Here is a 13,887-nt window from a genome sequence, read left to right as displayed (position 1 = left end):
CCAATCAATTGACCACTAATCAGTTACTCTTGTATGCTAGTTCATGAAATCTCTCTCTCTCTCTCTCTCTCTCTCCCTCTCTCTCTCTCTCTCTACCCAATCAATTGACCACTAATCAGTTACTCGTGTATGCTAGTTCATGAGAAACTCTCTCTCTCTCTCTCTCTCTCTCTCTCTCTCTCTCTCTCCACCCAATCAATTGACCACTAATCAGTTACTCTTGTATGCTAGTTCATGAAATCTCTCTCTCTCTCTCTCTCTCTCTCTCTCTCTCTCCACCCAATCAATTGACCACTAATCAGTTACTCGTGTATGCTAGTTCATGAGAAACTCTCTCTCTCTCTCTCTCTCTCTCTCTCTCTCTCTCACCCAATCAATTGACCACTAATCAGTTACTCTTGTATGCTAGTTCATGAAATCTCTCTCTCTCTCTCTCTCTCTCTCTCTCTCTCCACCCAATCAATTGACCACTAATCAGTTACTCGTGTATGCTAGTTCATGAGAAACTCTCTCTCTCTCTCTCTCTCTCTCTCTCTCTCTCTCCACCCAATCAATTGACCACTAATCAGTTACTCTTGTATGCTAGTTCATGAAATCTCTCTCTCTCTCTCTCTCTCTCTCTCTCTCTCCAAATCGCAATTTACAGACTTAGAAAATTGAAGTCTACGAGTGGATGATAATTCTCTCTCTCTCTCTCTCTCTCTCTCTCTCTCTCTCATGCCCTAATCAATTGACCACTAATCAGTTACTCATGTATGTTAGTTCATGAGTAACATTCTCTCTCTCTCTCTGTCTCTCTCTCTCTCTCTCTCTCTCTCTCTCTCTCTCTCTCCTCGCAACCACTTGTACTACGAGAGATCGAATGAAAGACGGAGACAAGATATATCCGTAGGGTTATGGCTCCGGCCTTTAGATTTGATTAACATCCATCAGTGGCTAGGGAGGGATATGTTGAAGGTGGGACGGGGAATAGAAGAAATGGATAGAGATAGATAGAGGAAGGTGACCGGTGATCTTAGATGTAGGGATGAAAATTTCTAAAATTTAATCAGTTGGTGTGAATTAAAGGTAATTTATCATTCGCCGTGTGTATCAATGTTCGAAGCGTTTTGCAATATGGTTATCTTTTCAAGTTGATAAAATTGGTACAACTTAAATAAAGTTGATAAAATTTATAGATTTTCATCCCTTGCAAGATATACTTATTATATTTTTATCTAGCTAACGTTTTTGCAAGTTGATGAAAATTGATAAAATCAAACACAAGATTTAAATAGAAATAAAGTTGATAAAATTTATGGCATTTGCTCCCATGCAAGATATGCTCCTTAGTGAATTTTGATCCAGCTAACTTTTTGCAAGGTGATGAAAATGATAAAATCAAACTGATAAAATTTTAATTGGAATAAATTTAATAGAATTTTTGCATTTCCCCCTTGCAAGATATACTCCATGGTGTATTTTCATCCGGCTGATATTGTGCTGACCTTTTGCAAGTTGATAAAGCTGATTAAATTAAATTTAAGTTGATAAAATTCTTGGCTTTTCTCCCTTGCAAGATATGCTCCCTGATGTATTTTCATCCGGCTGACATTGTGCTGTCCTTTTGCAATTTGATAAACTCGATAAAATTAAGATAAAGTTGATAAAATTTATGGCATTTCCTCCCTTGCAAGATATGTTTCTTGGTTAATTATCAACTGGCTGACGTTTTGCAAGTTGATAAAACTGATGAAATTAAGATAAAGTTGATAAAATTTATGGCATTTCCTCCCTTGCAAGACATGCTCCTTGGTGTATTTTCATCCGGCTGACATTGTGCTGACGTGAACTTAGCCAGCGTTAAATTTACTTCCGTACCGGATTTCCTTGTTTCCTTTCCTCGCTGGGGTATTTTTCCCTGTTGGAGCCCTTGGGCTTATAGCATCCTGCTTTTCCAACTAAGGTTGTAGCTTGGCTTGTAATAATAATAATACTTACGATTTTTAGGCTGTTGAGCTTAAAGCTAAAGACTTCAAAAATTTCTTTAGTGTTCTAACATTAAATTTTGTTTAAAAATCATGAATCTTTAATTAAATATTTTTTATTTTTTATTTTTTTACATACGCCTTGTTGGTATTATTATTATTATTATTATTATTATTATTATTATTATTATTATTATTATTATCATCCAAGCTACAACCCTAGTTGGAAAAGCAGGATGTCTTTGAGCCCAAGGGCTTCAGCAGGGAAAATAACTCAGCGAGGAAAGGAACTAAGGAAATAAATAAACTACAAGCGAAGTATGAACAATTATAATGAACTATTTTAAAAACAATAACAACATTAAAATAGATATTTAATGTATAATCTATAAAAATAGACTTATGATAGCCTGTTCAACATAAAAGCATATGTTGTAAGTTTGAACTGTTCTGAGATTTAAAGACTGGAAAGTAGACCTAAGGAGAGAAAATTTTGAAAATTTCATTATTATTATTATTATTATTATTCTTATTATTATTATTATTTTTTTATTATTATTTTGAGTTGTGGTGGGTTGTGGTTATACTGGCCTATTGGAAACGTCTATGTCTAGCGATAGCCAGACCGGGGTTCGAGTCCTACCCTAACTCAGTAGTTTCTTGTAATGTCTGAAACCTCACCATTCTTGCCATTGCCTTACCCTCCCTGGTCCTACCTTGGGTGGAGAGGGTCTTGGGCGCTAACCATATGTATGTATGGTTAGTCTCTAGGACATTTTCCTACTAGCTAGGGGCAGTGTCACTGTCCCTTGCCTCTGCCATTCATGAGCGGCCTTTAAACATTTAAATGGTTACTAAGCCTCAGTAAGCATAACTTAGATGGCAAAATTCCTGTTGGAGCCCTTGGGCTTATAGCATCTTGCTTTTCCAACTAGGGTTGTAGTTTGGCTAATAATAATAATAATAATAATAATAATAATAATAATAAAATTATGTTTTCTCTTGGTACATGAGAATTCTCTTTCAGGTGTGCTAGTGTATAGTTATCTCAAAAAGATGTATGGGTTCCTTATCAGTAACAGATTTATAATCTACTAGAACCGTAATGTATTTTAGATGTTTATGATAATTTGCAGGCCTTGGAATCATTTTATTTTATTATTATTATTATTATTATTATTATTATTATTATTATTATTATTATTGTTAATTGCTAAGCTACAACCCTAGTTGGGAAAGCAGGGTGCTATAAGCCCAAGGGCTCCACCAGGGAAAAATATCCCACTCAGGATTGGAAATAAGGATAAAAATAAACTAAATGAGAAGTAATGAACAATCAAAATAAAATATTCTAAGAACAGTAACAACATTAAAACAGATCTTGCTTAGCCTATATAATCTATAAGAAGAGACTTACGGCAGCCTTAATAACTCAAGATATAAAATCCCTCTTTAAATTATATAAAATCATAGGCCACTTTCAACCTTGGTTATTTAGCCTTAGCTTTGTAGTTCTTATTAGTATTCTATTATTATTTTTCTATTAACTTACTTTTCCCATTTGTATGGGGTAAGCACGGTTGCTTTCATTTTGAAGGACTTTGCTTTACCTTTGGGGTAGACCGTAGTTCCGATCGGCTGCCCTGCCTGTCATCGCTTAGGGGGTCTAAGCGATGTCAGGTAGCGTATGTCCATGTGTTGTACCAGTCAACAGCGTCCTTCCTCCCAGCAGCAAGGAGTCCTGGTCACGTCCTTCCTCCCAGCAGCGAGGAAGGAATCCTGGTAAGGTCGACAGTTCGAGATGTGTGGGATGCCATGTTTTAGAAAATGTTTGAGTGGCTTTGTTTGTGTGTGTGTATTATCAATGCCAGATCTATAATCTTCTAAGAGGATGATGTATTATAGATGTTTATAATTTGCAGGCCTTAAAATCTTGGTCCATTTTCAACCTTGATTAATTATCCTTAGCTCTGTAGTTCTGTAGTTCTTGTTAGTATTGTGAAGTGGATATTACAAACAATTTGATTCTGCTAGTTGTAAATAAAACAATAATCAGGGGTTCTCTAGAAATTGTATATACATACAGATATATAATGATTGTTTTGTTGTTGTGACCTTATTTTCAACTAATTCATTCATTTTTTCACTTTGAATAACATTGTTATGGAATGAAATATTTAATGAAATATTTTTATTAGTTTCAATTTTACTAGTACTTTCCAAGGTGTAGTTCAAGGCCACGCATAACTATGGACACATTACATTTAAAACCTTTCTATTTTACTATCAATCCCTATTAACCTTTTGTGATGATGCCTTTGATGCGCAGTTTATATATGAAAAATAGAGAGAGAGAGAGAGAGAGAGAGAGAGAGAGAGAGAGAGAGAGAGAGAGAGAGAGAGAGAGAGAGAGAGAGAAAAGGAGTTACAAGGATTTTTGTATGTCTCAAAGACTTTGTTTTTAGTCCATCCGTGGAGACTTTTTTGTTCTTTGGTAGAACGATTTAGTTTAAGCATTTTAGAGAGTTCTTATGATCTTGTCTAACTTACTCTTGAACTCTTTTACCGTGTTATTGTTTACTACATCCGCTGGAAGTCTATTCCAAGTATTTGTTATTTTGTATGTAAAGAAATTCCCATATTGAGAGAGAGAGAGAGAGAGAGAGAGAGAGAGAGAGAGAGAGAGAGAGAGAGTGTGTGTGTGTGTTTACACATCTGAAAGTACCTTAATTATCTCAGATATTAATGACCTCGATTTACTATATATATAAATTTATTGTAGATATGGATTTTTATTTTACTTATGATAAAAGATTCTAGTTATACAATGTATATACCATTACTTTCATATACCACCCTTCCTTATTATATAAATATACATTTCCATTTGTTTCTAGGCTAAGAATCTAATTTATATGTATCTATGTGTGTACATATATATATATATATATGTGTGTGTGTGTATATATATATATATATATATATATATATATATATATATATATATATATATATATTATTATTATTAAGGCTTTCACCCACCGAAAATCACTAATCCTTCTATGCACAGACCCACCCCCCACCCCACCTCCGATACCGCCTGTTGACCCATACGGGGAAATTTGGAATAAGCAAATGTTGATTTAACCCGGAATCCCCACCGGCGACTAACGAGGAAGTTTTCTCCGCGGCTCCGCTATGTAAACAATGGAGTCCAGAGCGTCTTCGAACCAGATGCCGTTAACCCATGTCTAGGTCAATTTCTACCTGGGTATGATTTGAGGGTGTGTACTTTGGTCGATCATTGACAAGAAATACTGTGTACTGTGGCTTTGTTTCGTTTAATTTTCTTGTATTAATAATAATATTATTATTAATACAAAAAGAAAAGAGAGATCAGTTCACCAAACGTCCAGCTTGGCTCCACATTATTATAATTATTATTACCTCCGCCAAGCGGCGGAGGTTATGTTTTCGGTTCGGTTTGTTTGTTTGTTTGTTTCTCTGTTTGTCTGTCTGTCTGTGGACAACGTAGAGGCCACATTTCTACACGGAATCACTTCAAACTTGGCCAAGTAGTTCCCCAATGTGTATGGAAGAACTGATTAAATTTTGGTCAAGGTCACCCCAAGGTCAAGGTCACAGGGGTCACTGGTGTCACTATGACATAAGTGGCCATATCAAGAGACAGAAATAAAGCACTGACTTTTGCATAAGCCAACAGGGAAGTCCTAGTCCAGGCGCAACCCATGGGTGATGTTCAAATTTATAAAGGTCAAAGGTCAAGGTCATATTGGTGCATTATATCAATGTCATATTAAGTATCAGTGGCAAATGAACAATTCATGATTCTAGGACATATGGCGCTCTAGGTCACCTTGGCGGAGGTATGTCCTCTACGAGGACCATGTCCGCGTTCAGGACTTGCTCACTTGTTATTATTATTATTATTATTATTATTATTGTTATTATTATTATTACTAGCCAAGCTACAACCCTAGTTGGAAAAGCTAGATTCTATAAGCCCAAGGGCTCCAACAGGGAAAAATAGCCCAGTGAGGAAAGGAAATAAATAAATGATGAGAATAAACTTACAATAAATCATTCTAAAAACAGTAACAACGTCAAAACAGATATGCACTAGAAGAGTTAGAAGACCCAAGCCTACATGGATGAGGACTATGAAGCGCAAAGTAGAAGATGATGAATGGAGAAGTGTTGAATTAAAACCTCAAGATAGAGACGACTGGCGAAATCTAACCGATGCCCTTTGCGTCAATAGGCGTAGGAGGAGATGATGATGATTAATAATAATGAATCCATTTGTTCTACAAAATATACAATATATGAATTATCTGTTTTGATGTTGTTCACTGTTTATTGTTCAATATTTCTCATATCGTTTATTCATTTAATTATTTCCTTTCCTCGCTGGGCTATTTTTCCCTGATGGAGCCCTTGGGCTTATATCATCTTGCTTTTCTAACTATGGTTGTAGCTGATCTAATAATAATAATAATAATAATAATAATAATAATAATAATAATATTAATATTGATAACAGCTAAGATGCAACGCTAATTGGAAAAGCGGGATGCTATAAACACAAGGACTCCAACAAGGAAAAATAGCCCAGCGAGGAAAGGAAATTAGGAAATAAGTAAACAAGAGAAGTAATAAACAATGAACATAAAATATTTTAAGAACGGTAATCACATCAAAACAGATCTTTTGTATATAAACTATAAAAAGAGACTTATATCAGCCTGTTCAGCATAAAAGGATATCCCATGCAAGTTTATAGTTTGGAAGTCACAACCATTCAATTGCCGGATTCGGAAGATCATTCCACAATCTGGTCAAAGCTGGAATAAAACTTCTAGAATACTGTAATATTGAGCCTTTTACTATCTAGACAATGTTAAAGTTAATTGTGCTTGGTCCACCATATTAAAGGATAATGTAGCACGGGCTCTTGAAAATGCTGGTCCATGTAGAGAGGCCTGGTGTGGACCCTTCGCATTCCGGGTCTCTCTAGACTAGTCAAGGCTTTCATCATCTCCTACACTTATTGACGCAAAGGGCCTCGGTTAGATTTCACAAGTCGTCTCTATCCTGAGCTTTTAAATCAGTACCTCTCCATTCATCGTCTCTTACTTCACTCCTCATAGTCCTTAGCCATGTAGGCCTGGGTCTTCCAATTCTTCTAATGCCTTGTGGAGCCCTGTTGAAAGTTTGGTGAACTAATTTCTCTTGGGGGAGTGCGAAGATCATGCCCAAACCATCTCCATCTACCCCCGCTTTGGGTAGTAAGAACTACTGTATTTCGATACATGTAGAGAGAGTATAATCTATTCCAGTAGGGCTCTTTTGAACTGGAATTGGAATCTCTGGTATGATCTATTCCAATAGGACATTTTGGAATTTGAATCTGTAATGATCTATGCCATTGGGACTCTTTGGAATTTGAATCTGTAATGATCTATGCCATTGGGACTCTTTGGAATTTGAATCTGTAATGATCTATTCCAATAGGAATCTTTGGAATGATCTATTCCAATAGGAATCTTTGGAATTGGAATCTCTGGTATATAAGGGTTTTTTAATAGTTCAATAAGACGTACAGTACACGTTCGGTATTATAAACAAAAGCATTTCTATAAAGGGTTGTGGAAACTGGTACTGAAATTGATGGCGAAACCTGTACCGAAATTGATGAGGAAACGTTCCGAAATTGATGGCGAAACGTGTACCGAAGTTGTTGGCGAAACGTGTCCGACATTGATGGGGTAACGTGTGCCGAAATGAATAGAGAAACGTGTACCGAAGTTGATGGCGTAACGTGTGTCGAAATGAATAGAGAAACGTGTACCGAAATTGATGGTGTAACGTGTGTCGAAGTGAATAGAGAAACGTGTACCGAAATTGATGGCGAAACGTGTACTGGAATTGATGGCGAAACGTGTACCGAAATTGATTGCGAAACGTGTACGGACATTGATGGCGAAACGTGTACCGAAATTGATGGGGAAACGTGTACCGAAATTGATGGCGAAACGTGTACCGAAATGAATAGAGAAACGTGTTCCGAAATTGATGGGGAAACGTGTACCGAAATTGATAATAAATGAAGTTTTATGTCCTAGGAATCATGTTTTCTTAACTAAGGAGTTTATCATTGACCTGAGAGAGAGAGAGAGAGAGAGAGAGATCTTTGACTGCTGTATCATGCATAAGTTCTGCTTCATAATGAACCCTGAGGATCTATTCCATTTTTACAAGCTAAAAGAGGCAGAAAAAACCCCCAAAAAATGAAATAAAAGAGAATCGAGGTGTTTAAAGGGGCCGTTGGTATCGGGTCTGCCTAGATAAAGAGTTGGGGGAGGAGGAAGTCTGTGGGATTTTGGACCTCCAGTTAGTGGGTGCTCGGGGGAAGCACTGCCAGCCAGGAGGTAGACGGTTACATCTGGCAGTCGTCGATTGAGGCAGCGAAAGCAGTTGGTTCTCCTGCTACATCCTACTGTACGTAGTCTGGTGTTTCTCTGCCTCCCAGATCAGACTCTCTCTCAGTCTTGCTGTGGCAGTAACCTAGACAGGTGGTGAGGAGGTGTGCGCGTGTCTTGCTTGACGTGGAGTGGTAGATTTTTCTCTCGCTCTCTGTACACCTATATCATTTATCATAGGCTTTTGTTTCTTTAAGATATATATTGAAGAAGACTTATACCTGATGACTCAATGGCGTTGACTTTCGTTATGCGTCGCGAGTGAATTTGATTTGAAAGTGACGTAAAATTCCCCCACGGAAAAATAAAACTGGTTAAGCAGTCGCCTCTAAGACTGCTATACCTAAGCGTAGAAGATCAGTCAAGAGACTGTTTCCCTTCAATTTGGTAAAAGGTAAATATTTTCAGAAAGTCGCTCTACGCCTAAAGGAAATTGTGGTCTCTGAGTGAATGTGTGTTAGTATAGTTATATTATTGTAAACAAAGGCTTATTGTTTATCGGTATGGATCGTCCGGCACAATTTGTTATTCGTTAGTTATGGAAGAACATTGTCAGTTATTTAAAGATGTTAACATCTAAAAATATTTGATAACAAAGATATTAATGACACGGTATGATTGAAACAGAATGCTTCAAGACAGACAACATGCATTAACGAGACGAATTTTCTAATTGTTAATATTATTATTATTATTATTATTATTATTATTATTGTTATTATAGCTAAGCTACAACCCTAGTTGGAAAAGCAGGAGGCTATAAACGCAAGGGCTCCAACAGGGAAAATAGTAATGTAAGCTTTTAGGGAATTGATTCCCTCTGTATAGAAGCATATTGCACAATATTCTTCTCATAAAATGTTAAGGAAAGTGAAAAAAAAAGAAAAAAAGAGAAAAGGCCAGAAAGTGAGAAAATGATGATGATTAAAATTATCAACATTATGATTGTTATTGAAATTATTATTAATATTGAAATTAGTAAAATCATTAGTACTATTTTTATCGTTATTATCAAAATTATTATCAAAATTATTAAACTAATTATTTTTATTAGAATTATTATTTATTAACTTTTTTATCATTATTGAAATTATCAAAATGATTATTATTAGTAAAATTTTTAGTAAAATTATTACAAATATTGAAATTATTATTAAAATCATTTAAGATTATTATTATTAAAATGATAATTGTTAAAATTATTGAAATGATTATTAAGATAATTATTAGAATAATTTTTATTAAAATTATCAAAATAGTTATTAAAATCAATAAAATCACTATTTAAATTATTATTAAAATTATCAAAATAGTTACCATTGAAATCAATAAAATCAATATTTAAATTAAGATAATCATCTTTATTAAAACTGATAAAATGATTATTAAAATAATTATTAAAATAATTTTTATTAAAATTACCAGAATTATTAAAATCAATAAAATCACTATTTAAATTGTTATTAAAATTATCAAAATAGTTACCATTAAAATCAATAAAATCACTATTTAAATTATTATTAAAATTATCAAAATAGTTACCATTAAAATCAATAAAATCACTATTTAAATTATTATTAAAATTATCAAAATAGTTACCATTAAAATCAATAAAATCAATATATAAATTATTATTAAAATTATCAAAATAGTTACCATTAAAATCAATAAAATCAATATATAAATGATTAAAATTATCATTTATATTAAAATTAATAAAATCACTATTTAAATTATTAAAATTATCAAAATTATTAAAATCAATAAAATCACAATTTAGATTATTACTAAGATAATCATCTTTATTAAAACTGATAAAATGCGTGAAAGTAAGAACAGTCCCTTGCACGATACGATGCAAGTTGCAAGTTGCAACATACAAAAGGGAAAGCTTTCCCATCCTGTGCCAGCAGGACTGAGAATGAACATGGCTCGCTTCTCCTACGTGATGAAAAGAGAAACTTTATGACAGCTAGTTCAATCGGTGGAACTTCAAAAGTTCAATCGGTGGATACTTCGAAAGTTCAAACTTGCTGCAAATGATTTTAATGGCGAGATTCTTAGAGCGGCATTATTATTATTATTATTATTATTATTATTGTTGTTGTTGTTGTTGTTGTTGTTGTTGTTGGTATTATTTTTATTATTATTGTTATGTCGTTGTTTTTATTATTATTATTATTATTATAAATATTATTATTATTATTATTATTACTATTATAATAATGATAATAATAATAATTATTATAATTATTTTTATTATTATTATTAGTACATGCTAAGCTACAACCCTAGTTGGAAAAGCAGGATGCTATAAACCCTGTTGGAGCCCTTGGGCTTATAGCATCCTGCTTTTCTTCCTAGGGTTGTAGCTTAGCAAGTACTACTACTACTACTACTACTACTACTACTACTACTACTACTACTACTACTACTACTACTACTACTAATAATAATAATAATAATAACAACCGGAAAAATAGCCCATTCTTCAAGTTGAATGTTTTTATGTTGAAAAGACACAAGTCTTTTCATAGTTTATTTATGGCAGTTCTGTTTTAATATTACTTTTTCCAGAATATTTTATGATAATGGTTCCTTACTTCTCATGTAGTTTATATATTTCCTTACGTCCTTTCCTCACTGGGCTATTTTCCCTGTTGGAACCCTTGGGCTTATAGCGTCCTGCTTTTATAACTAAGGTTGTAGCTTAGCTAATGATGATAATAATAACAATGATAATAATAATTATGATAATAATAATAATAATTATAATAATAATACCTTATTTCCTTTCCTCGTTGAGCTATTTTACCTGTTGGAATCCTTGGGGTTATAGCATCCTGCTTTTCCAAATAGGACTGTAGCTTAGCTAGTAGTAGTAGTAGTAGTAGTAGTAGTAGTAGTAGTACATAATTTCCTTTCCTCGTTGATTTATTTTCCCTGTTGGAGCCCTTGGGCTTATAGCATCCTGCTTTTCCAACTACGGTTGTAACTTAGCTAGTAACAACAACAACAATAAACAATAATAATAATAATAATAATAATAATAAAGGAAGTGAGGTGATGAAATTGAAACTGAAGGAATACAGGATCGCTGGAGTTGCTGGGGGAATCCTGTCCTACGCTCGAGGGTGTGGAACTGAGTCATTGCACAAGGTTTCCTTGTAGGAGTTATTGAGGTTTGACACCTGATTAATGCCCTCTTGGGGATTAGGACATGGACGAAATGTGGGAAGGTTAGATTTGCCCTTTTGTTGGACAAGTTATTATTATTATTATTATTGTTATTATTATTATTATTATTATTGTTATTATTATTATTATTATCATTATTATTGTTATTGTTATTATTAGTGTTTATTATTGTTATTATTATTATTATTATCATTATTATTGTTATTGTTATTATTAGTGTTTATTATTGTTATTATTATTATTATTGATTATTATTATTATTATTATTATTATTATTATTATTATTATTATTGTTAGCCAAGCTACAACCCTAGTTGGAAAAGCAGGATGTTATAAGCCCAAGGGCTCCAACAGGTATAATAGCTCAACAAGGAAAGGAAATAAGGTACTACTACTACTCTACTACTACTACTACTACTACTACTACTACTACTACTACTACTACTAGCCAAGCTACAACCCTAGTTGGAAAAGCAGGATGTTATAAACCCAAGGACTCCAACATGTATAATAGTTCAACGAGGAAAGGAAATAAGATATTATTATTATTATTATTATTAGCCAAGCTACAACCCTAGCTGGAAAAGCAGGATGTTATAAGCCCAAGGACTCCAACAGGTATAATAGTTCAACGAGGAAAGGAAATAAGATATAATTATTATTATTATTATCCAAGCTATAACCCTAGTTGGAAAAGAATGATGCTATAAGCCCAAGGGCTCCAACAGGTATAATAGCTCAACAAGGAAAGGAAATAAGGTATTACTACTACTACTACTACTACTACTACTACTACTACTACTACTAGCTAAGCTACAGCCGTAGTTAGAAAAGAATGATGCTATAAGCCCAAGGGCTCCATCGGGGAAAATAGCTCAACGAGGAAAGGAAATAAGATATTATTATTATTATTATTATTATTATTATCATCCAAGCTACAACCTTGGTTGGAAAAGCAGGATGTTATAAGTGCAAGGTCTCCAACTGGGAAAAAAAGTCCAGTGAGGAAAGGTAATAAACTATATGAGAAGTAATGAACAATTAAAATGAAATATTTTAAGAACAGTAACAACATAAAAATAGATCTTTCATGTATATATTATATAAAAAGACTTATGTCAGCCTGTTCAACATAAAAAAAAAAACATTCGCTGCAAGTTTGAATTTTTGAAGTTCAGTGCATTCAACTACAAGATCATTATCTGGGGTTTTGGAGTAGCAACGTACGAAGGCGTATTCTGGATTACCTTTCCTTAATATAAGTAACTTTAACTTTGTACGACTCTTTTTTTATGTTTTAGGTGTGATTCTCGACAGCAAATTTAACTTTTGAGAAACACATTAGGGCTTTTTTCTTCAATTTTTGAGAAAGTCCTAAGATTTTCGGAGATCAATCTATTCTAAAGAAGTGTTTTAATTCTTTCAGTCTACCTTGTTTTGAGTATTGTTCTCCTGTCTGGTCTTCAGCTGCTGATTTTCATCTTAATTTGTTGAACAGGAACTTACAGTCTATTAAATTTCTTATTCTTGATCTAGATATTAATCTTTGGCACCGTCGTTCAATCAGTTCGTTATGCATGTTGCATAAGATTTTTCATAACTCTGACCAACCTTTACATTCAGATCTTCCTGGACAGTTCCATCCTGTTCGTAATATTAGGCAGGCAGTTATTTCTAATAGACAGGCCTTCTCCATCATGAGGCTCAATACTACACAATATTATAGAAGTTTTATTCCAGCTGTGACCAAGTTGTGGAATGATCTTCCTAATCGGGTAGTTAAATCAGTAGAACTTCAAAAGTTCAAACTTGCAGCATGCTTTTATGTTGAATAGGCTGGCTTGAGTCTTTTTTAGTCTATATATTAATTATCAGTTTTAATGTTTTTTTTTCTTTTTTGAAAATTTTTATTTAATTTTTTTTTCATTAATTCTGATATTGTTTATTTATTAACTTATTTCTTTTCTTCACTGGGGTATTTTTCCCTGTTGGAGCCCTTGGGCTTATAGCATCCTGCTTTTCCAACTAGGGTTGTAGCTTGGATAATAATAATAATAATAATAATAATAATAATAATAATTTTGCATTTTGGATTACCTTTCCTTAATATAAGTAACGATTAATTTTAGCAGAGGAGGCGTAATTAAGGCAAAATTGAAAAATGGAAAAGAGGGAGAATAGATGGAGAGAGAGAGATTAATAAAGAATGATTAATTAGT

At 33.6% G+C, this 13,887-nt stretch overlaps 1 protein-coding gene and 1 pseudogene across 1 annotated transcript; both read left to right on the top strand.

The window, feature by feature from the left end:
• The first annotated feature begins 7,771 nt into the window (after positions 1–7,771).
• On the top strand, positions 7,772–8,098 carry LOC137641103 (uncharacterized). Its single transcript, XM_068373547.1, has one exon. It carries the CDS (start codon positions 7,772–7,774, stop codon positions 8,096–8,098), a length of 327 nt encoding a protein of 108 aa, XP_068229648.1.
• Positions 8,099–8,523: 425 nt separating this feature from the next.
• Positions 8,524–13,887, top strand: part of LOC137641433 (uncharacterized) — a 92,536-nt pseudogene continuing 87,172 nt past the window's right edge.

The sequence above is a fragment of the Palaemon carinicauda genome, chromosome 5 (assembly GCF_036898095.1).
Source record: "Palaemon carinicauda isolate YSFRI2023 chromosome 5, ASM3689809v2, whole genome shotgun sequence".
Lineage (NCBI taxonomy): Eukaryota > Metazoa > Arthropoda > Malacostraca > Decapoda > Palaemonidae > Palaemon > Palaemon carinicauda.
This window is presented reverse-complemented; position numbering and strand designations above follow the sequence as displayed.

Bases quoted from the DNA above. Each gene is read 5' to 3' on its own strand.
- LOC137641103 (XM_068373547.1), top strand. From the start codon at position 7,772: ATGAATAGAGAAACGTGTACCGAAGTTGATGGCGTAACGTGTGTCGAA.